Genomic DNA, 23851 nt, shown 5'->3' on the forward strand with positions numbered 1-23851 from the left:
GTGTGGGAGCCTGGGATGCAGGGATCACGAATTCTGGACCAAAAGAGAGATGGGGGGGCTTCCCTGGTGGCGCAGTGGTTGAGAGTCCGCCTGCCCATGCAGGGGACATGGGTTCGTGCCCCAGTCCGGGAAGATCCCACATGCCACAGAGCGGTTGGGCCCGTGAGCCATGGCTGCTGAGCCTGCGCATCCGGAGCCTGCGCTCGGCAACGGGAGAGGCCACGACAGTGAGAGGTCCACATACCGCGCAAAAAAAAAAAAAAAAAAGAGATGGGCTGTTACCTAGCTGGCAGATGTCAATTACAAGTGTTTATTACCATTCCAGTGTTCTCCTCAGGTAACAAATCTAGTCCCTCTAGGATGGGAACATACGCACTTTCACCAGTTTTCTCTGTTGCCAGCATCTCGGACGTCCTGTCCTTCACACCGAGGAAGGAACACTCTGCTGGGCGGCACTTCTCTAACTGCTACCAGGGTAGCTAGGTTTGAGTTGTATTTTGATAAAATCTAAAAGAAAGCAAACTCCTTTCACCAAGTCATATGAACAACATAAATTTGGAAGCTGTTATAAAACATTCAAGAAAAACCAAGGAAAATTTGAAGATCTGGGTTATTTGAAACAGTCAGAGTATTTAGCAGCACAGACATTCAGCAGCACAGAGGTGGAGATATTAGAAGTTTAACTTGGGTGTAGCGGGGATTTCCAAAGCTCCTAAATGCACTGCTGGGTTAGCGGAAGCAAGCAGCAGGGCATCCCTGTGAGCAGGTCAGGCCTTTACAAAGGCGGTGGGGAATCTGTATAGGAAAGAAGTGAGATAAATGCGCAAAAGAAAGATCATTAGGAAAGAGGTGAGATAAACGCTGAAAGAAAGATCATTAGCTATAAAGATTATAAAAACAGGAACCTGAAATGTCAACTATGATTTTTTCACAAAGAAGTAATACATTAAATGCAAGTTTTCCCTCCTTTAACACAGAAGTGAAGAGAGAAGGATCACCATGGCCAACTGGAAACTGTATATAATGCCTGTAGACAGAAGCTGCTCCTTCCGCAGTTTATTATAGTGCCAGGAAAGCACAAAAGATAGAGAAGGAAGGATAACAAATACTTTACTGCTGTCTTAGGATGAGTCCCTTCCAATGGCATTTGGGTATTTCCCCAAGTAGTTTTATCCTTCTCCATAAGCTAGGAAGGTCTCTAGAATGGTTATTAAGAATTCCATTTGCTTAAGCAATAACTCCCCAACACCGTAACTTTTCTCAAGAGGGAATGCTCAAAGAATCAGGCTGGTGGTTATTTAGTAGAGTCGGTAGTTGCTATAAACCAGTAACAGACTACTGGTAAATTATGTTGTACTAAAGAATCAAACATTCTGTGGGAATTCCCTGGCGTTCCAGTGGCTAGGACTCGGCGCTTTCAGTGCTGGGGGCCTTGGTTCAATCCCTTGCCAGGGAACTACGATCCCACCAACCTCGCGGTGGCCAAAAAAAAAAAGAATCAGATATTCTAATATATTTAAACAAATGTTCCTCAAACTGAGGCCCAAGACATCTCAAGTTCAAGAAACAGTGATACAAGTTATGCATGATACTCCAACTCTGGAGAACTGGAGGGTAAATGACATTTCTGACTTTGCTAGAAACACCAGTGGAAACAATGGTCACCATGGTGATCACATTTGAACAATGATTAGAAAATATTATGAGAATACATTTCAGAACAAGAAGTTAAAGAGAAAATGCCTCATGAGGGAACAAAGGCATGATGACATCACTAGCTTGTGCTCAGCTCTGAAGAGCCTTAGCCAGGTGGTCTTAGACAGGCTTAACAGCCCAGAATTTAGATTTAGATCCAAACGAGCACATTAGCCCGATGATAAATAACACAGTTAAATATGGTTTAAGGTATTTTTGCAGAAAACAAACAATAGCCTAGAAAAATAACCTGGCGAATATCTTCTGGAATTGTAGTTACTTCTGGAGGTGTAGGTGTTCTGAGCAGATTCTCATAGGAAGAAATCGTAGGAGAAGAGGGATCCGCAAAATTCTCAAAGCACTCGTCTGAATTTAAAACTAACGATGTACTGTCTTTCATTTCCAAGTCATTTGATGAACTATTTGTTTTTGATAATGGATAATTTGTGGATACCTATAGAATAAAAAGAAATAATTAAATTATGGTGGTATAAAGTAATATAGTAAATAAAAATTGTTAGTTCTGCTGTGATCTCTAAGCAGGCCCCCAAATTACCCCCTCTTCCCCGACCGAGAACCAAATAAAATGAAGGGCACGAGAAATGGCATATGGAGGAAAAGCACCACCGCCACTACTGAAGGCTGAGCAAGAGCTTCACGTCAAATCTAAATAGGCCTGTTGGCTGAACCCCAGATTGAGACGGATTCACCACCCAGACTCAGGCAGCACTATCCTGGGCCAGGTAAGAGTCGTAGGAGGATGAGCTACGCCCTCACTGCTGCCAGGGAGAAAGCCCATCCACGCCAACCTGGCCCGTCTCCCTACGGCAGAGTCAGCAATGAGGCCAGGAACATAAGCAGTGGATTACCACAAGTCGCATGGTGCTATTAAAATTTAATTATACATTAATAAAATTTAAAAAACTGAAAATTAGCTTCTCGGATGCACTAGCCACATTTTACATGCTCAGCAGCTAGCTACCACACTGGATAGCACAGATTACAGAACATTTCCATCACTGCTGAAAGATCCACTGGACGGCCCAATCTACCATATCGGTTGTCTTAAGTGTTCATACCAACTTTCAACAGGGATGAGGTTCTGATTACAGAGTAAATTTGTTCAATGGGAAAAATTTGGAAAAAAAAGGCATAAAAATCACCCATAGATAACCACTTTCTGGTGTGTTTCTATCCATTCTTATTCCTTAAAATAAAATATGTGTGTATGTAGGGCTTCTCTGGTGGCACAGTGGTTGAGAGAGTCCACCTGCCGATGCAGGGGACACGGGTTCATGCCCTGGTCCGGGAAGATCCCACATGCCACGGAGTGGCTGGGCCCGTGAGCCATGGCCGCTGAGCCTGCACGTCGGAGCCTGTGCTCCGCAACGGGAGAGGCCTCACCAGTGAGAGGCCCGCGTACCGCAAAGACAAAAACAAAAACAAACAAAAAATATATATATGTGTGTATGTGTGTATTTATATACATACACATATATATCATTTTCCATATCATTAAATATTTCTTGAAGACATTCTTTCTATATGTTCTTATCTGTTTTTCAAAACATCCTAGTCACATGACACTGGCTCTTATGGATTACCGTAATATACTTTGCTTCCCATTTATCATTTGACATTTAGTTTGTTCCCATATTCTGCTCTTATAAATAATGCTATTCTTGGGCTTCCCTGGTGGCGCAGTGGTTGAGAGTCCGCCTGCCGATGCAGGGGACGCAGGTTCGTGCCCCTGTCCGGGAAGATCCCACATGCCGCGGAGCAGCTGGGCCCGTAAGCCATGGCTGCTGAGCCTGCGTGTCCGGAGCCTGTGCTCCGCAACGGGAGAGGCCACAACAGTGAGAGGCCTGTGTACCGCCAAAAAAAAAAAAAAAAAAAAAAAAATCTTTGTCCCAATGTGCCTTAGAATAAATGCTGGTTAAAGGGTATGGAAAAATTTTAAAGCTCTTGATATTTCCTGCCGAATAACCCTCCAGAAACACTGTAAATATACTCCCAAAGGCTACAACAGTCTACGTTTTTTAAACAGACTGTTTGAGTCTGGAAATAGTGTATCGGATTCACTAGGGAAAAGATTAGCACTTTCAATTTTTTTTTTTTTTTTTTTTTTTTTTTGCTGTACGCGGGCCTCTCACTGCTGTGGCCTCTCCCGTTGCGGAGCACAGGCTCCGGACGCGCAGGCTCAGCGGCCATGGCTCATGGGCCCAGCCGCTCCGTGGCATGTGGGATTTTCCCGGACCGGGGCACGAACCCGTGTCCCCTGCATCAGCAGGTGGACTCTCAACCACTGCGCCAGCAGGGAAGCCCAGCACTTTCAATTTTATAGAAGTTTACCAAAGCTGTGCTGTTCTTTGTAGAAGGGATTTTCAAACCAGGAGTGCAGAATGTAGGTGCCACAGGAGAATGTGTATGCTCGGCATCTAGAAGACACATACAATGGCATGAAATACATATTTGAAAATAAGGTTGAAATAAAGATTTTAACTTTTATATTATAATCTTTGTCAGTTTAATTTGTGCACTTTATTTTTAATAACTGAAGAAATTATAACTATTGTGTACTTGACTGGACAAGAAAAAACAAAACTGTCATATTCACAATCTAATTATCATTAGCACTAATAAAAGTTCAGCAGGGTTGCAAGATGCAAATGCAATACACAAAAATGAAGTTCTAGTATAAGATCAACAAACAATAAAAATTATATTTGAAAAAGAATATTTTTCACAATAGCAACAAAAAAGATAAGATACCTACATATAAATCTGTTAAAAACTGTGTAAGACCTTTAGGGCAAAATCAAATTTCTGAAGAAGAAAAAGGAGGAGGAAGAGGGCAAGGAAGGCCACTTGCCCTCCAAGATATGAGGACTTCCTCTAAAGCTGTAGTAACTAAAAGCAGTGTAACACTGGCCAAGGATGGAAGAACTGGCTACTGGAACGGAAGAGAGAACCTAGAAGTGAGAACATGTGTATATGGACATTTGCTATCTGTAACAAAGTATGCAAGCACCCTAAAAATACCAAAGAGAAAAAGTAAACATGTTAGCAAAATGGTCAAACTGGCAAAAGATTATTAAGTCTAATCATCAAGTGCTGAAAAAGATGGAGAAACAAAAACTCAAACACTGTTGGTGAGAATAAACCACAATAGCCATTCTACAGTGGCAATTTAGCATTTTCTAGAATAAGTAAAGATATGCATCCCCTTTGATCTAGAAATTCTACTCCAAGATGTGAGAGACATGTGTCCGAAGGACAGTTTAACTAGAGCACTGCCTGTAATAGTAAACAAACGAACAAACAAAAACAATTTAACTATCCCTTAAGAAACAAATGAATAGGGACTTCCCTGGTGGCACAGTGGTTAAGAATCTGCCTGCCAATGCAGGGGACCACAGGTTGGAGCCCTGGCCTGGGAAGATCCCACATGCCATGGAGCAACTAAGCCCACGTGCCAGAACTACTGAGCATGTGCTCTAGAGCCCGTAAGCCACAACTTCTGAGCCCGCATGCCACAACTATTTAAGCCCATGCGCCTAGAGCCTGTGCTCCACAACAAGAGAAGCCACCGCAGTGAGAAGCTCGCACACCGCAACGCAGAGTAGCCCCCGCTCGCTGCAACTAGAGGAAGTCCACGCAGAGCAATGAAGACCCAATGCAGCCAAATATAAATAAAATTATAAAAACAAAAAAACAGCACAAAACAGAAAACCAAGGAGGCTGAAGGATAACATTCTAAAATATATCTTACAGGAATCTGAGGAAAAAAATCGAGGAATTAGGAGAGAAGTAATATTATTAAAGAGGTAATATCAGAGAATTTTCCAGAATTAAGGACATGAGTCCTTAGCTTGAAAAATCATGGCTTCACAGGCAAATTCTATCAAACCTTTAGAGAAGAGCTAACACCTATCCTTCTCAAACTCTTCCAAAATATAGCAGAGGGAGGAACACTCCCAAACTCATTCTACGAGGCCACCATCACCCTGATACCAAAGCCAGACAAAGATGTCACAAAGAAAGAAAACTACAGGACAATATCACTGGTGAACATAGATGCAAATATCTTCAACAAAATACTAGCAAACAGAATCTAACAGTGCATTATAAGGATCATACACCAAGATCAAGTGGGGTTTATCCCAGGAATGCAAGTATTCTTCAATATATGCAAATCAATCAATGTGATACAACATATTAACAAACTGAAGGATAAAAACCATATGATATTCTCAATAGATGAAGAAAAAGCTTTCAACAAAATTCAACACCGATTTTTGATAAAAACCCTCCAGAAAGTAGGCATAGAGGGAACTTTCCTCAACATAATAAAGGCCATATCTGACAAACCCACAGCCAACATCGTCCCCAATGGTGAAAAACTGAAACCATTTCTACTAAGATCAGGAACAAGACAAGGTTGCCCACTCTCACCACTATTATTCAACATAGTTTTGGAAGTTTTAGCCACAGCAATCAGAGAAGAAAACGAAACAGAAGGAATCCAAATCGGAAAAGAAGAAGTAAAGCTGTCACTGTTTGCAGATGACATGATACTATACATAGAGAATCCTGAAGATGCTACCAGAAAACTACTAGAGCTAATCAATGAATTTGGTAAAGTAGCAGGATACAAAATTAATGCACAGAAATCTCTCGCATTCCTATACACTAATGATGAAAAATCTGAAAGTGAAATCAAGAAAACACTCCCGGGCTTCCCTGGTGGCGCAGTGGTTGGGAGTCGGCCTGCCCATGCAGGGGACACAGGTTTGTGCCCTGGTCCGGGAAGATCCCACGGGCCGCAGAGTGGCTGGGCCTGTGAGCCATGGCCACTGAGCCTGTGCTCCACAACAGGACAGGCCACAACAGAGAGGCCCGCGTACTGCAAAAAAAAAAGAAAACACTCCCATTTACCACTGCAACAAAAAGAATAAAATACCTAGGAATAAACCTACCTAAGGAGACAAAAGACCTGTATGCAGAAAATTATAAGACACTGATGAAAGAAATTAAATAGGTGGAGAGACATACCATGTACTTGGGTGGAAGAATCAACATTGTGAAAATGACTATACTACCATAAGCAATCTACAGGTTTAATGCAATCCCTATCAAACTATCAATGGCATTTTTCACAGAACTAGAACAAAAAATTTCACAATTTGTATGGAAACACAAAAGACCCCGAATAGCCAAAGCAATATTGAGAAAGAAAAACGGAGCTGGACGAATCAGGTGCCCTGACTTCAGACTATACTACAAAGCTACAGTAATCAAGAGAGTATGGTACTGGCACAAAAACAGAAATATACATCAATGGAACAGGATAGAAAGCCCAGAGATAAACCCACGCACATATGGTCACCTTATTTTTGATAAAGGAGGCAGGAATATACAATAGAGAAAAGACAGCCTCTTCAATAAGTGGTGCTGGGAAAACTGGACAGCTACATGTACAAGAATAAAATTAGAACACTCCCTAACACCATACACAAAAATAAACTCAAAATGGATTGAAGACCTAAATGTAGGCCAGACCCTATCAAACTCTTAGAGGAAAACATAGGCAGAGCACTCTATGACATAAATCACAGGAAGATCCTTTTTGACCCACCTCCTAAAGAAATGGAAGTAGAGACAAAAACAGACAAATGGGACCTAATGAAACTTAAAAGCTTTTGCACAGCAAAGGAAACCATAAACAAGATAAAAAGACAACCCTCAGAATGGGAGAAAATATTTGCAAATGAAGCAACTGACAAAGGATCAATCTCCAAAATTTACAAGCAGCTCATGCAGCTCAATATCGAAAAAACAAACAACCCAATCCAAAAATGGGCAGAAGACCTAAATAGACATTTCTCCAAAGAAGATATACAGATTGACAACAAACACGTGAAAGAATACTCAACATCATTAATCATTAGAGAAATGCAAATCAAAACTACAATGAGATATCATCTCAAACCAGTCAGAATGGCCATCATCAAAAAATCTACAAACAGTAAATGCTGGAGAGGGTGTGGAGAGGTGGGAACCCTCTTGCACTGTTGGTGGGAATGTAAATTGGTACAGCCACTATGGAGAACAGTATGGAGGTTCCTTAAAAAACTGAAAATAGAACTACCATACGACCCAGCAATCCCACTACTGGGCATATACCTGGAGAAAACCATAATTCAAAAAATGTCATGTACCACAATGTTCACTGAAGCTCTGTTTACAATAGCCAGGACATGGAAGAAACCTAAGTGTCCAGTGACAGATGAATGGATAAAGAAGATGTGGCACATATATACAATGGAATATTACTCAGCCATAAAAAGAAACGAAATTGAGTTATTTGTAGTGAGGTGGATCGATCTAGAGTCTGTCATACAGAGTAAAGTAAGTCAGAAAGAGAAAAACAAATACTGTATGCTAACACATATATATGGAATCTAAAAAAAAAAAAGGTCATGAAGAACCTAGGGGCAGGACGGGAATAAAGATGCAGACCTACTAGAGAATGGACTTGAGGACACAGGGAGGGGGAAGGGTAAGCTGGGACGAAGTGAGAGAGTGGCATGGATATATATACACTACCAAATGTAAAATAGATAGCTAGTGGGAAGGAGCCGCATAGCACAGGGAGATCAGCTCGGTGTTTTGTGACCACCTAGAGGGGTGGGATAGGGAGGGTGGGAGGGAGGGAGAGACAAGAGGGAAGAGATATGGGGATGTGTGTATATGTATAGCTGATTCACTTGTTATAAAGCAGAAACTAACAAACCATTGTAAAGCAATTATACTCCAATAAAGATGTGAAAAAAAAAAGAAAAATCATACTAAATGGTAAACATAATAAATAAAAATCTTATAGACTACCAGGGAAAAAAAGACAGATTTTCCACAAAAGAAAGCTAATCAGACCAATAGCACTCTGCTCACCAGCAGCTCACCAGGTCACAATGGAATACTTTCTTTAAAACGTTCAAGAAAAACAAGCTGCCAATCTAGTCGTCTATATCCAGCTAAATTATCATTCAAGAATGAGCAACGACATTGTAAATCAACTATACTTCAATAAAATTTTTAAAATAAGTAAATAACATAAATGATAGCATGGGGGGGGAAGAATGACACAAAAAAAGGGAAATCTAAACCCGGAAGGAATGAGTGGGATAAAAGAAGCCATGGTAAATTACTAAATTTTAGTAAGTAGAGACTGTAAAAACTGTAATAATCACACTTTTGTGGCATAAAAATAGGGTCAAACTAAATACAGTAGAAACTCTATTAACAAACAAGCCTCCACTTAACCAAATTACTAATGGGTAAACGTAAGCATTGTGTTCCTTCCGTGAAATATACTGCTGATGGTATATTAAAGGATTTCAGTTGGTAAGCTTTTCTTTAGAAAATCCATCCCACTTCAGAAGGCCTAAAGATATTCTCCTTTATCATTTTCTAAAAAGTTTATAGTCCATTGGGAATTGATTTCTGAGTATGATGTGAAGGAGGTAGTGGTTCATTCTTCCTATTAAAAAAAAAAAGGCCTTTATTGAATATAATCATGCTCTTATAAGTTGAGCTCAGCTTACTATGAGTCAGTTGTATTTTTGTTTTTTAATTTATGTTTGGCTGCTTTGGGTCTTCATTGCTGCACGTGGGCCCTCTCCAGTTGTGACGAGCAGGGGCCACTCCTCCCCTCTCCAGTTGTGACGAGCAGGGGCCACTCCTCCCTGTGGTGCACAGGCCTCTCATTGCGGTGGCCTCTCCCGTTGCAGAGCATGGGCTCCAGGCACGTGGGCCCCAGTAGTTGTGGCTCACGGGCTCCAGAGCGCACGCTCAGCAGTTGTGGCACATGGGCCCAGTTGCCCCATGGCATGTGGGATCCTCCCGGACCAGGGCTCGAACCTGTGTCCCCTGCATTGGCAGGCAGACTCCCAACCACTGCGCCACCAGGGAAGCCCCCAGTTGTATTTTTTCAAACCTGTTTATGCCAGCAGTATTTGTTAATTTAATAACAAGTCAGTGCAAATAGCGCAAAAAAAGAATTTCTCTGAAAACATGTCCAAAACTTTGGAAAGACCTGATAGACAAGTTACTTTAAAAAATTTTCCAATAAATTTGGTATAGACCAGATGATTATAAATAATTATTCAGGGAAATCATAAAACTCTAGGATTTTTCATTTTATAGTATGTGAAAACCAGTGTTTTCATGTTTGCTGGGACAAATACGAAAACACTACATGAAAATGATTTTCAGTTTTTGTACTATTAAAAAAAACCCAAATTGAAATGGTAGCTGATGTATTCTGGGCGTGGTTTAAATAAGGAAGATAATATAGAACTCTAATCAACAGGCTGAAGCTAAACTAAAACAAAAAAAAGTATTATTGGCTCTACATCAAAAGATTGGTGAATGAATATATATTTATGTTTTAAGTTAAAATGTTAAAAACAAACAAACAAGCTGAAAAATACTGAATACAATCAGGAAGAGTATGAAAAGCATTCCAGAAAATTATTTTTCTCTTGTATGAAATCATGCTGAACCTGAACGGAATGGCACTTTCTGTAATTCAATATTATGAACCGAGAAGATGCAGAAGGCTGGTAGAATGTCTCAGGTGATAGAACCATTTTTTTGTACAAAGATAGTCTGAAAAGAGTATAGCTGAGAAGTAACTTGATTTTCACACTTACCATTTTTTTCCAATGGCTGGGTTATGGGGCCAGGAGTGGCAAAGAAATTATTGTTGGTCACTGGTTCTGTTTCTATGGCCTCCTCACTGGCGTGATTCATAAGGAAATAATAAGGTCAAAAAAAAGTTAATATTTAACCTCTGGAAAAAAAGTTAATATTTAACCTCTGGAAAAAAATTTCATCTTACTATATATCATCAAGTCTGGACAAATATTCAGTTATGTTTTATGGAACAGTAGTCCCACGGAACAAATTGTTTTTTTGTTTTTAAATGTATATCCATGGCTCAAAAAAAGGTTAAGAACCATTTTGTATTGACAGTTTTGACTTAGAAGTGGGTTAAAAGTCTTTAACGTAGGGACTTCCCTGGCGGTCCGGTGGTTGGAACTCTGCGCTTCCACTGCAGAGGGGCACAGGTTTGATCCCTGGTCGGGAAACTAGGATCCAACATGCCGTGCGGCCAAAAAAACCCAAAAACAACTTTGACTTCAAGGAAAGCTATGAGTTCAACTCATTAGTTCAAATATAGGAATTGTATAGCTCATGGCTTCAAAATCATAAAGTGGAATTTTATACCAGTATACAGATAGAGATTAAGAACGTTTTTTTAGACTAAGAAGACTCATCCTATCTTAAGGTAGTTCTAGCCAATTACCCAGATGTCTGAAATACAGTTATAAAGAAGAGTATCACTGAATACTAGAAGATGGTTCAATTAACCAACTGTCCTAGTGTAATTTACTGAATAATCTTTACTTCAAAAACACCTTCAGTATATATTAAGTTCTTATGTAAATTAGAGGCTGTTTCTGGGCTATTCTGTTCCTGCAATAGGTCCATTCTGTCACAATTTTATACTGCTTTACTTACTGTAGCTTTATATATTTTAATAACTAGCAGGTTAAGTCCCCTCATTACTGTTATTTTTCATTATTTTCTTAGTTATCCTTACTTTTTATTCTTCCAAATAATTTTAGACTAATTCTGTCAAATATCCCTCACTTTCTACCTTAAAAAAAAAATCCCAAGGAGGTTTTATTGTAATTGTATGATATCCATAAATTAACTTGATATGATTGAACATCTTAATAATATTCAGTCATTCTATTCAGGATTATGGTCTATTTTTTCATCCTAATTTTCCCTTTATATAACTCAGAAATATTTAATGGTTTTATTCATATAGGTCTTTCACATACAACTGGCATGAGTATTTTACCTTTCTGTTTCAAATTTGAATGATTTTCCCCCCTGTATTTACCAAGTAGTTATTAATAAAATATAGGAAAGCATATTACTTTAAATAGTTATAACTATATAAAATATATCTTATCAATATATCAACTTGTTTCTTGAACTTTTATTATTTCTAGAAATTTTAGATGTGACTTTCTCGAGTTGCCCAGGCACAAAACATGGCCTAGAAATACATCAGAGTAATACTTATTTCTGTTTCCTATCTCAGTACATAGGCCAGAACATCAAGAATGACATTAAAAAAAAATGATGTTTAATAGTGGTAACAGATAGCTTCACTATTAAGTTAGATATTCATATTGTTTATTATGTTAATGAAGTATCTTTCCACTTATAATTTGACCAAACAATTTAAATGAAGAACAGGTGTCAAATTTCATAAAATTCCTTACTGAGGAATAATAGGATAATCTATTGAGATTATCCTAGTTTTAAATTAATTAATTTTATTTTTGGCTGCGTTGGGTCTTTGTTGCTGCATGCGGGCCTTTCTAGTTGTGGCGAGCAGAGGCTACTCTTTGTTGTGGTGTATGTGCTTCTCATTGTGGTGGCTTCTCTTGTTGCAGAGCATGGGTTCCAGGCGTGCGGGCTTTGGTAGTTGTGGCTCATGGGCTCTGGAGTGCAGGCTCAGTAGTTGTGGCGCAAGGGCTTAGCTGCTCCGCGGCATGTGGGATCTTCCCGGACCAGTGCTCGAACCCATGTCCCCTGCACTGGCAGGAGGTTCCTTAACCACTGCACCACCAGGTTAAGTCCTCTTTTTTTTCTTGTTGAATCACAGAAATGGTGTATTTTATGAGTTCCCAAATATTAAACTATCTTTGCATTCCTGGGACAAGCTTAACGTGGAAGTTATGCATTATAGTTTTACTATTCTGTAGAATTCAATTTATGAGTATTTTAATTGGGATTTTAACATGTATATTCACAATTAGATTGGGCCATAGCTTCCTTTGGTGTGCTCTTTCTGTGTTTGTATCAAGGGTATATCAATGTCAAACTGAACTGCAGAGTTTTCTGTCGTATTCTAGTTTTAGAAAAATAACTTTTTTTTGAGTGTGTGTTCCAATAAAATTTTATTTACAAAAAATAGGCAGTAGGATGGGTTTGGTCTCTGGCTATAGTTTGAAGACCCCTGAGAATGACAGTTCTTTTTAAAAATCATTATTTTCATAGTATCTCATTCTTAAGGCAGTTTATAATTTTTTATCCATTACACCCCACTAACTCTATGTAAGCAGGATGGGTATGGTTGTATCCATTTCACTAGCGTTTGTGAGTCTGGAGGTCCCCAGGTTAGGTGTTGGCATCTGAACTAGAACGTATGTCTCCTTCTCAGAAAAAGAACTTTTATGTAAGATGGAAGGTATATGTTCTCTGAAATTATGAAAGGATTCAATCCAGGAAACCATCTGTGCCCAGAGCTTTTTGGAGCTACTTCTCTGATAACTTTTCTAGTTTTCTTCTCTGATTTTTGGTCTATATAGGTTTTCTAATTCAAGTCTGTTTTGATAATTTTGTGTTGTTTTCAAAACTTTTTAATTTATCTGAATTTTCTAAATTTCCCAGTATTATACCCTATAGTATTTCTAATAGCTTGAAAAATAAAAAATATAGCCCATAGTTCCTAATTTTGCCATTTATATTAATGTTTAAATAAGAACCAATTCTTCAACATATCAGTTTTACCCTTCTGAAAATATTTTGTAATGACATTTTATCTTTAGTGTTTACTCTCTTCACTTTTCCCCACAATTGTGGGGTTTTCTTCTGACACTTTGAGTTGAATGTTTATTTTCCTTCTTTAATAACTACAGTTCTTAAAGGTATGGATTTATATGTGGTACTGTGATATGCGGTATTTTCATTTTCATTGTAACTCATTAATTACCACTTCCATACTAATCACTCCCCATCTCTTTAGTCTAGCATGGAATTCATCACTGCGCTTCAAATTCATATTAAAATACCTAAGCTTAAGAGCACCTCAAAACCAACATGTAAGGAAACTCATCACCTTTACTGCATCCCAAGCTGCAGGTATTTCTATTTTAGTTCCCAAGCATCACTTCAGGCAACAAAACAGAAATCTGTGATTTACCCAAGATCCTCTTCTCTTCCCAAGTCTCCATACCAAATCAGTCGTAAGTTTTTAATAATTTTACTTTTTATTTTATCCCTTCTTCTCTATCCTACCATATACCATCTGTTTTCAGGCTCTTACCATTCCTTCTATATCTTCTAACCTGAGGAAACTAATAGCTAACACTTTACTGATGGAATTGGTGATTCAGAGAAGTTTGAAATATGAAGTATCTGAAAATCTTTGAAGGAAAGATACTGTCTGAAACATACTTCTTCTAGGGAAAAAAAAATCAAATACAAAAGATTTAGAAAGTTAGATAAAATGCTCCTTTTAAGAAAGCTGCTTACCTGTTATTCTTCACATTTTTAAGTCCCATTGTATAATCTTCATTTAAACACACAGTATATTCAGAGATACCAAAGTGTTCTAATTTAGGAGTCACACACTCAAAATCATCCATCTTTAGTGCGCATTTGGGAGTTTTTACTAGTGGCCGTTTGGAAAATGGAGTTAAAATGTTTGGCTCTTCCTTCTCGTTGTTTACTGCCTGGGGAGGGTTTGGCAGAACTTGGGATATCATGTACCGCTCAAGTCCAAAATCGGAAAGTTGTGGACTACGTGGAGGCTTCTCAGAAACAGAACTGCTTGGAGGAGCGGAATCCGACAAATCACCCTTCACATCCGGCTTCTCAGGATTTTCACGTTTATTGTTCTCTGGTTTAGAGTCAACGACTTCTTGCTCATCCACTGGGAGGAAAAGCCAAGGTCATATTCTGGTCAAACAGCAGACTAGAAAATGTCATACACTAAAACCACATAAAACAGCTCCATTTGAAATGTCCCAAATCAGCAAAGGTCCTGACTCTCTCCTTATTCTCTAAGGTTTTATTTCAATTGTCCCTTTAAATTTCTGACATGTACCACCTTGTCCATCCATATCTCATCTAGGGGATTACATTAGAGAAGGGGAGTAAACTAAAATGTTACAAGATGAAAAAACAATACTCACAAATAAAAGTGTAATTTCCTTACTTTCTCAGTTAATGTGATTTACCAGTCTTTCTTAACATATTATGAAACTATCTTATCATGTAATGACATTTAATTACAGTGTGGAGTTAACTACAATCTAGATTTAACACAAAGTAAAATGATATTATTTTAGATTTCTAACTTACAGATGGCCTAAGGTAAAAAGGAAAGACTGTTACACAAATATAAATTTTTAACCTAAGTCAGTCTGGAACACCTGTATCAAAAACCTAGTTGAGAGAAATCAGAGGAGAAATTAGTGGGACAAGTAGTTTCTCAATCTTTAATAGGTTTTATCTGACTCTAGACCCCCATATGCTTAACCACTACACTGTACATTTCAGACTAAATAACTTTACTAACAACTATACTTTTTCCCACAGTCCTCTGCCATTTCCTGGGTATACCACTGGTTAATAAGTTTGGTGTGGAACTTAGGTTGGATCCAGGATAGCACTTACAATGCCAAGAAAGAGTTCAAGAAGGAGAAATACTAGTTTTTGGTGTGAGAGACAACAGAAAGTGAAAGAGGATACCTAGAAAGAAGGTAAGTGGATTTGGTCAGGATTTGGGCAGAGATTAATTTAACAAATGATAGGGCTTCAGTTAGACAGTGAGATAGCAAGGTATAAAGGTATAAAGTAGAGAATGGAATGGTGGAAGAAAATGCAGAATGACAAATATAAAATGTGTATTAAAGAAATGTAGTATGAAGTAGAGAAGGAAAATTAACCAATAATTGGAAAGGGCTGATAGAAAGAAGAGACAGAGGAGAGGGTGAGATGAAGGAAGAGAAACTAAAATGTATTTAGAATCCCCGATGGGATAGGCATTTTTTTTTTTTGGATAGGCATTTTTATATTTAATTTTTACTCCATTTAATTTTCATATTAACTGCTCCAAGCACAAAAAAAATCTTTGACTATTTTTTCCTCATTTAAAAAATTAAGGTACTTAACAACATTTTGGAGAACATTCAGCTGATAGAATTTAAAGAGCCAAGATCTGAACCCACATCTTTTGATTCTAAATGCTGCCATATGTTTAAGCATTCGGAGGGAGTTAATAAAGAGATTTGTTTTAGATAATTTTGAACAGATAACATTTGGTTGCTAAATGGGAAATATTAATTGTAATAATCATGCATATTTATTGAAAGAAATGGGAAATAAAATTTTCTAAAATTTCCTGTTTGTTGCATCCTTTTTAAGAAAATACCGGGAAGGGACTTCCCTGGTGGTCCAGTGGCTACGACTCTGTGCTCACAGTGCAGGGGGCCCGGGTTTGATCCCTGGTCAGGAAGCTAGATCCCACACGCTGCAACTAAGACCAATGAGCCAAATAAATAAATATTAAAAAGAAAATACTTATACTTTTTTATTTTTTAGGAGTCATTACAGATTGAAGGAAGTGAAGGCTTGAAGGAGGTGAAGAGGTACACACTTTTTCTATGAAGATATTACTTTCCTTGTTTTGACTGGCAACCGAAACGAACTAGGATAGGATATTGCTTTTTGTGCATGATAAGCCATGACATGTTAAATGTGCAGGATGCACCATTAAAAAAAAAAAGTTATAAACTTTGATTTTGTGGCTTTTGGCCCTTGGAAGAGCTGCTGATTCAGAGCTGTTCTGGCATTGTACTTTCTGTTAATTTTGAGAAATGTTACAAGAACTACCAAAAAACCTATTGTTGAATTTAATTACAAGGCTGTCACTGATGAGTTTAATAAAATAAAGTTATCACCATTATTACTACCTCTTAGGGAGGTATTAGCATCTCTAGTTCACTAGTGAGGAAAAGCAATTTAGAGAAATTATCCAAGGTCACACTTGTAGTAACTGGTGGAACCAGTTTCTGAGTAACCAAAGTCAACCTGTCCACACCAAAGTCAACTGAATTCTTTCCATTATACCATGCAGATTATTTAATATACCTTCATATATATCCTCGATATATACATATTTGTTGAATCTAATTAATGTTTTATTTATGTACAAAGACTCTCATAGCAGAAATGAAGACACTGAAGCATATTGAAATTAGTTACTCACAGTTATGGGTATAACAATAATAATAGTTAACAATGGGTGATTAGCATACGAGGTACTGTTCTAAGCAAATTTTATCTCATTTAATCCTTATACAGCCTCAGAGGTAGATACTATTAAACATATCTACTTTATAGGACTTCCCTGGTGGTCCAGTGGTTAGGACTCGGTGCTTTCACTGCCGTGGTCCTGGGCTCAGTTCCTGGGCTCAGTTCCTGGTCGGGGAACTAAGATACTGCAAGGCATGTGGCGCAGCCAAAAACAAAAAAAAATTCTCTCATTTATAGATGAGAAAGTGAGGTACAAAGTTAAGTAACTGGTCAAAGATTAATACAGCTAGAATTAATAATTCTAAACCATCATGCTATCCTACCCTTCATTAGAATTTTAGAACTAAAAAGGACTTTACGAATTTATATAGCCAAAAATCTCTCATTCTATGGAAGAAGAAACTGAGAACGAGAAAAGTGAAATAGCATGCTTTAAGGCTGGTCTCTCAGCTGTTTACTGGCAGAGCTGACCAGAAACAACTATCCTCAAGTGACATAGATTTATCTGGTACCCTTCTTTCATCTAGCACTGTGTTGGTTCTCATCTAGCATTTGCAAAGGAGAGCAAGGACTGTCTTTATATTGTACCACTGATCAGCACTGCATCTAGAACACAGTGATTGCTGAATAAATGATCAAAGGACTATCATATAATGGCAGAGTCAGAACTAGAAACAATGGCCAAGCCTATAGTAGTCTTAATCATGCTGCCTTCTTTCTTTAATACTAAAACAAATGCTATAAAATGCAAGTTATTCACACCTGAATTTTCCTTGGCACGTGGATTATATCCATACTTCTGGAAAAACTCTCTAATTTTCATGATATCCATTGAATTTTTTTTCATCAGTACTTTTGTTGCCTTTATGAAACCAATGCTTTCTTGACTTTCCAGGCTTGCTTCATCAAGAAGAATATTGACATCATCCTTTTATGAGGAAAGAAAGTACATTTTAATTTAACTTTTGACTAAGTCTATTTAGTTTTTTTAAATTACCACATAAAAATGATAAATTAATATTGTAGGATTGATACCTTTAGAGTCCGGACTTCTGAATGAAGGTCATGTAAAACTCTCATTGGATAATCTTCAAAGTCTTCCATATGAATATTGAAAGAAAAAAGTATAACAAGGAAAAGGAGGAAAAAGAAAGAAAATGTAATTTAGTATAGTTATTTAGAATTATAAAATCCTTGTAGATACTTATTTATAATTTATATCCTGTCATTTGCAAAGAAAAGTGTTAAGACTTTTCTTTAAAATTTTTATTAAACTATAACATACATACAGAAAAGTATAGAAATCATAAGTATATAGTTTGATGAACTTTCAAAGTGAACGTACCTATGTAATCAGCACTCAGAGCAGGGACTGGAGGAAGGAAGAGGGAATGTAGTCCTACTTATCTGTTTTTCATTTATGGTGAGTACGTTTTGGTTCCTATTTTTAAAATCTTTGCCAGTGACAATGCTTTGTTTTCTTCTAAAAGCTTTATTGTTTGGCCTTTTGCATTAATTTAATTAATTAATTAATTCTTGGCTGCATTGGGTCTTCGTTGTTGCACGTGGGCTTTCTCTAGTTGCGGCGAGCAGGGGCTACTCTTCATTGAGGTGTGCGGGCTTCTCATTGCATTGGCTTCCCTTGTTGCAGAGCATGGGCTCTAGGCGGGCTCAGGAGCTGCGGTGCATGGGCTTAGTTGCTCCACAGCGTGTAGGATCTTCTGGGACCAGGGCTCGAACCTGTGTCTCCCGCATTGGCAGGTGGATTCTTAACCACTGCGCCACCAGGGAAGTCCTGGCCTTTTGCATTTAGAGCTACAATCCATCAGGAATTGATTTTTGTGTATGGCAAGAGGTAAGGATCAAGATCCATTCTTTTTTTTCCATATGAGTGTGCAATTGACCTGGCACTGAAAAGAAATCCTTTATCCACTGTACCATCACCTTTCTAATTAACCAGTTGGTCATATACCTGACATAGAAGCAGTTTTTAAAAAGATTTCTCTTTTCTATAATATGCCTCCTTTCAAGACTATCTCCTTCCACCTGTTAAAAGTTGATCAATTTTCACATTTGTAGAGATGTGGATGGACCTAGAGACTGTCATACAGAGTGAAGTAAGTCAGAAAGAGAAAAACAACTATTGTAGATTAACGCATATATGTGTAATCTAGAAAAATGGTACAGATGAACCGGTTTGCAGGGCAGAAATACACGCAGAAAGAGAAAAACAACTATTGTAGATTAACGCATATATGTGTAATCTAGAAAAATGGTACAGATGAACCGGTTTGCAGGGCAGAAATACTATTGTAGATTAACGCATATATGTGTAATCTAGAAAAATGGTACAGATGAACCGGTTTGCAGGGCAGAAATACACGCAGAGAACAAACATATGGACGCCAATGGGGGAAAGCGAGGGTGGGCGGTGGTGGTGGTGGGATGAATTGGGAGATTGGGATTGACATATATACACTAATATGTATAAAATGGATAACTAATAAGAACCTGCTGTATAAAAAAAAGAGTTGACCAATTTTCATTAGGAAAATGCAAATCAACAACACAGTGATATTGTATTTCATACCACTAGAATGACTATAATTAAAAAGAAAGACAATAGGGCTTCCCTGGTGGCGCAGTGGTTGAGAGTCCACCTGCCGATGCAGGGGACACGGGTTCGTGCCCCGGTCTGGGAAGATCCCACATGCCGCGGAGCGGCTGGGCCCGTGAGCCATGGCCGCTGAGCCTGCGCGTCCGGAGCCTGTGCTCCGCAACGGGAGAGGCCACAACAGTGAGAGGCCCGCGTACCGCAAAAAAAAAAAAAAAAAAAAAAAAAAAGACAGACAATAACAAATGTTGATGAGGAAGTGGAGAAACTGCATCCCTTATTCACTGCTGGGGGAAATGTACAGTGGTACACTTTGGTAAACAATTTGGTCGTTCCTCAAAAAGCTAAACACAGATTTACCATATGACCCAGCAATTCCTTCTAAATGCATACCAAAGAGGACTGCAGATATTACGTTCACATAAAGCGTTGGCACACGAGTGTTTACAACAGCATTAGTCATAATAGCCAAAGTAGAAACAACCCAAATGTTCATCAACTGATGGATAAACAAAATGTGGTAAATCCATACAATGAAATATTATTCAGCAATAAAATGTAATGAAATACTGATACATGCTACCATGACAGGGATGAACCTTGCAACCCTTCGCTAAGTGAAATGTCAGTCACAAAAGAGTACAGATTGTACAATTCCATTTATAGGAGATGTCCGGAATAGGCAGATCTAGAGAGACAGAAAGTAGATTAGTGGCCGCATAAAGCAGTGCGGTAGGTGGGAGCAAGATTCCGGGGACTGGCTGTCAACAGTCACCGGGGTTTGTTTCGGGGGGTTATGAAAATCTAAACTCAGTGTGATGATGGTTGCACACCTCTGTGAAGATACTGAAAACCACTGAATTGTATCCTTTAACATGGTGAATTTTATGAGATTCATAACTGTGATCATAGAAGGCGAATTTAGGGGATGTTCATTTTCTCTAATTATCACAATTCCATATTTTCTGTAATACATGCAGGCCAGGAATTGAAAAAATTATTCCAAAAGAAAAGAAAGAATGTGTGTAACCAGGCAATAGATTGGTAAGGAGGTAAATTAGCAAAAGCTTTATGGAAAACTATTCAGCTGTCTAAAAATTCCAAAACCATTAATACAGTTTTGTGTCTTATAGTGCTATCTCAACTACGTAAACAAAGTCAAGCAAAACAAGGCAACGCTAAAAGTAAGAATGGTAGAAAAGCTACTGAACTATTAATAGCTGTGTCTTCTGACGATGAAGTTATAGCAAAGACTTACTTTCTTCTTTCTACTTCTCTGTTACCTCAAATTTTTTGCCGTGCACATAATATTGCTTTCACAGGCACAAGCATAAACATTTTTAAATGGCTGGAAAACTATTCATAATATAGTTAAAGGAAAATGAGTCTGCGTCTACAGGGTGCGATATTTTAAGGCGGATTACAGTTATGACGCACAAAATAATCTCAAAATCTGCACTACTCTTGGAACAACTTCAAAAAGTCTCTTAATACAAACGTTAGTGGTGGAGAATTTTGCTTTACCTATATCTTAAAAAGCAGTACTGCGTATTAGCTTTCGTTTTGGCAGTACGGTTTGTTGGGAAAAATACAGACACTGCAACTGTGGACCATCTGGGTGAGACCAAAGTCACTCTACATGTCAAGAACAGGGCTGAGCGGCTGCGGTTAGAAGAAACATTCTCTTGGTCGTATTTTTCTTGATAAGCCCCCATTACGTGCACTTGAAAGCTCGTCGTGTGTAAATGAGCGCGTGCATTGCGAGCCCAGCCTGCCGGCTCGAGTAGGGCTTTGGTTTCTAAGTGCGGCTGTTTCTCCGCCCCGCGTCCCTGGTGGGGCAGAGGCTGCGCGCAGCGCTGGTCGGGCCCGGGGGTGCCTGGGGCGAAGGGCGCCGCCGCCTCCCCCGGGAGGGCTCCTCACAGTCAGCCGCCTGTCGGTCGGCCAGTGCGCGCGCCACCGCCCCTCACGCGGCTCACTCACCGCTGTCCTCTCCGTCCAGCGCTCGATGCAGCCGAGCCGTCTCGCCGTCCAGGGTGACGGCCAGAGACCGCAGCTTCCCGCAGAAGGCCCGGATCAGATCCATGGACGAGCCCCACGCTCGCCCTCAGCGCCCGCGCACGTTTGAATCCCGGCGCCGGAAACGCCATTGGTTCCGCGACTCGCGCAAGGCCCTTCTCGCGAGAGCTGAAGCCTCGCGCGAGGAGACGGGCGGCGCGTCGAGAAAGCGCGCTTGCGGCTTCCGGCTTCCGGCGTCGTGTGCCGGCGTGAGGAGGGCGGCCGTGAGGCGCGGCTGGTGAGTGTTGGGGCGCGGTCGGGTTGGCCAGCGGGCGGCGGCGGGGCTCCCCTCTCCCTTCTCCCCGTGGCCGGCGCGCTGCCGACTCCCGCTTCTGTGCCCTCGGCAGGCGCCATGTTCCTGACCGCGCTCCTGCGCCGCGGCCGCATCCCCGGCCGGCAGTGGATCGGGAAGCACCGGCGGCCGCGACCCGTGTCGGCGCAGGCGAAGCAGAACATGGTCCGCCGCCTGGAGGTAGAGGCGGAGAACCACTACTGGCTCAGCCGGCCCTTCCTCACGGCCGAGCAGGAGCGCGGCCACGCGGCGGCCCGCCGGGCGGCCGCCTTCCAGGCGCTCAAGGCGGCGCAGGCGTCCAAGTTCCCCGCGTCCCGGCGGCTGGAGGACCAGCTCGGCCACCTCAAGGTCACCGGGAAGTGGTCCTGACCCGCGCCACGCCGCCTGCGTCCTGCGGCGACGAGCGGGAGCCTCTGGCCGGAGCCCCGCGGAGCCCCGGCCAAGCCGAGCGAGTGCCTGCGACGGAGGCCCCGGGCCCGCGCTCCCCACCGCCCGCAGTGTGTCTCGGTCGGATCGCGTCTCGCTTCTCTTGTCCTGAGGACGGAACGGACGGCCCCTGCGTCTTACGGGATGCGGAACGCAACCTGCGCGCAGCCGCACTAAAGCTGCCGACCGCGCTCTGGCCTCTGGGCCTCGGTGCGAGGTTCTGCCGGGGGCTTTGCCGTGCATGCTCGCTTACCTTCTGCCGACAGGTCTTGCCTAAGCGGACATGAAAAGAATATACTTTCCCAGTTAAACGCGCTCCTAAAAATAGCGGTTTCTGGTGAGATTTGCTCCAAAAATTGGACAATTGGACATCGTCTATTTTGGGGGACTTCCCCCGGAACTAAGACCCTTAAGCCAGGCGGCGCAGCCAAAAAACAAACCAGACAAACAGTAGTCTGTTTAAAAAAAATCAGGTTGTCACCTCAGTATTGAAATTTAAGGATGATTTATGTGTTTTGGATATGAGTCCTTTTTCACGTATTCTTTTTCCAGTGTTCGACTTTTCATTCTTTTAACAGAATGGCTTTCAAAGAATGGAAGTTCTTAGGTTTGATGAAGGGGACAATTGAAAATTGTTCAATAAAAGCTAAATTAAAACGTTTTTGATAAAGCCGTGTGTGCTCTGGCGTAGGCAGACCACAGTGTCGTCGCACTCAGGTAGTCCCCGTGGTTGCCGAAGGATCAGCCCCATCGCTTTCCCAAGGCAACACTGTACCTTGCCACACCTGCCAGGTGACTAAAGCAACAGTCATACTCTAACAACAACAACAGCAACAACAGCTGTTCAAATACAGGACTTTATTTATTTATTAATAAAGTAATCATTATTACGATTTTTGGAAAAAAACAAGTTTTAAAATGTTCAGCCTTCATGTTAATGTAGGTTAGGCCACCCAAAAGGCAAAGCAAAGATAACATTAAGTCATGGTCCAGGGTTACACTTAGGAAAAACAAATACAAGATTTACGGGACATGATATGTAAAAACAACCAAAGTAAACTATTTCAAATTTGTTTATATAAAAACATATTAAAGATCACTTTAAAATAGTGTCCACCTTTTCTGTAAATGGGCATAGACTAACCTGCTATCATGTACAAATGCGATAAACTCAACAGCTTTCTGAAGCTTTTAATACAAATACAATTCCTTGCTTCTTTATGCAACTCAACAAAATAATACAAAGTGAAGTCGTTAGAAAAATATGGACCTTGCTGAATCTATCTTGCATTTTTAATTCAAGTTGGAAAATATAGTTCAGATCATAAGAAACACATGAATTTTAGATTTACATATTAGCTGTATCTTACAGAATATGAGATACGGTCTTTATTTTGGCTGAAATGCAAAAATATGGTTAATTTCTCTAACAGATTAGTTAAAAATACTTTCCATTGATAGCAGTGCTAGTCCTAGAACAAAATGTAAGCAAAACATCTGTAAGTCAGTTGTCTTATCAGCGCCCCAAATACGCAGATCCTAACACTGAGCCCTTAAAATGCATCTGCTTTAAAGAT

At 40.1% G+C, this 23851-nt stretch overlaps 2 protein-coding genes across 2 annotated transcripts; one reads left to right on the top strand and one right to left on the bottom strand.

The window, feature by feature from the left end:
* Positions 1 to 87: 87 nt before the first annotated feature.
* On the bottom strand, positions 88 to 21585 carry SKA3 (spindle and kinetochore associated complex subunit 3). The gene is given in 9 exon segments (XM_082859179.1): positions 88 to 458; positions 460 to 507; positions 1946 to 2149; positions 4048 to 4133; positions 10413 to 10498; positions 14101 to 14500; positions 17650 to 17815; positions 17923 to 17984; positions 21482 to 21585. Coding segments are annotated over 9 exon segments (1317 nt in total). The 5' UTR covers position 21585; the 3' UTR covers positions 88 to 296.
* Positions 21586 to 21733: 148 nt separating this feature from the next.
* MRPL57 (mitochondrial ribosomal protein L57) lies at positions 21734 to 22935 on the top strand. The gene is made up of 2 exons (XM_082859698.1): positions 21734 to 21794; positions 21904 to 22935. The coding sequence occupies exon 2, from the start codon at positions 21909 to 21911 to the stop codon at positions 22215 to 22217; it is 309 nt and encodes a 102-aa protein (XP_082715824.1). The 5' UTR covers positions 21734 to 21794; positions 21904 to 21908; the 3' UTR covers positions 22218 to 22935.
* The last annotated feature ends 916 nt before the right edge of the window (positions 22936 to 23851 follow it).

This window comes from Leucopleurus acutus (genome assembly GCF_964270905.1).
Source record: "Leucopleurus acutus genome assembly, chromosome: 18".
NCBI classification, from domain to species: Eukaryota; Metazoa; Chordata; class Mammalia; order Artiodactyla; family Delphinidae; genus Leucopleurus; species Leucopleurus acutus.

Bases quoted from the DNA above. Each gene is read 5' to 3' on its own strand.
- MRPL57 (XM_082859698.1), top strand. From the start codon at position 21,909: ATGTTCCTGACCGCGCTCCTGCGCCGCGGCCGCATCCCCGGCCGGCAG.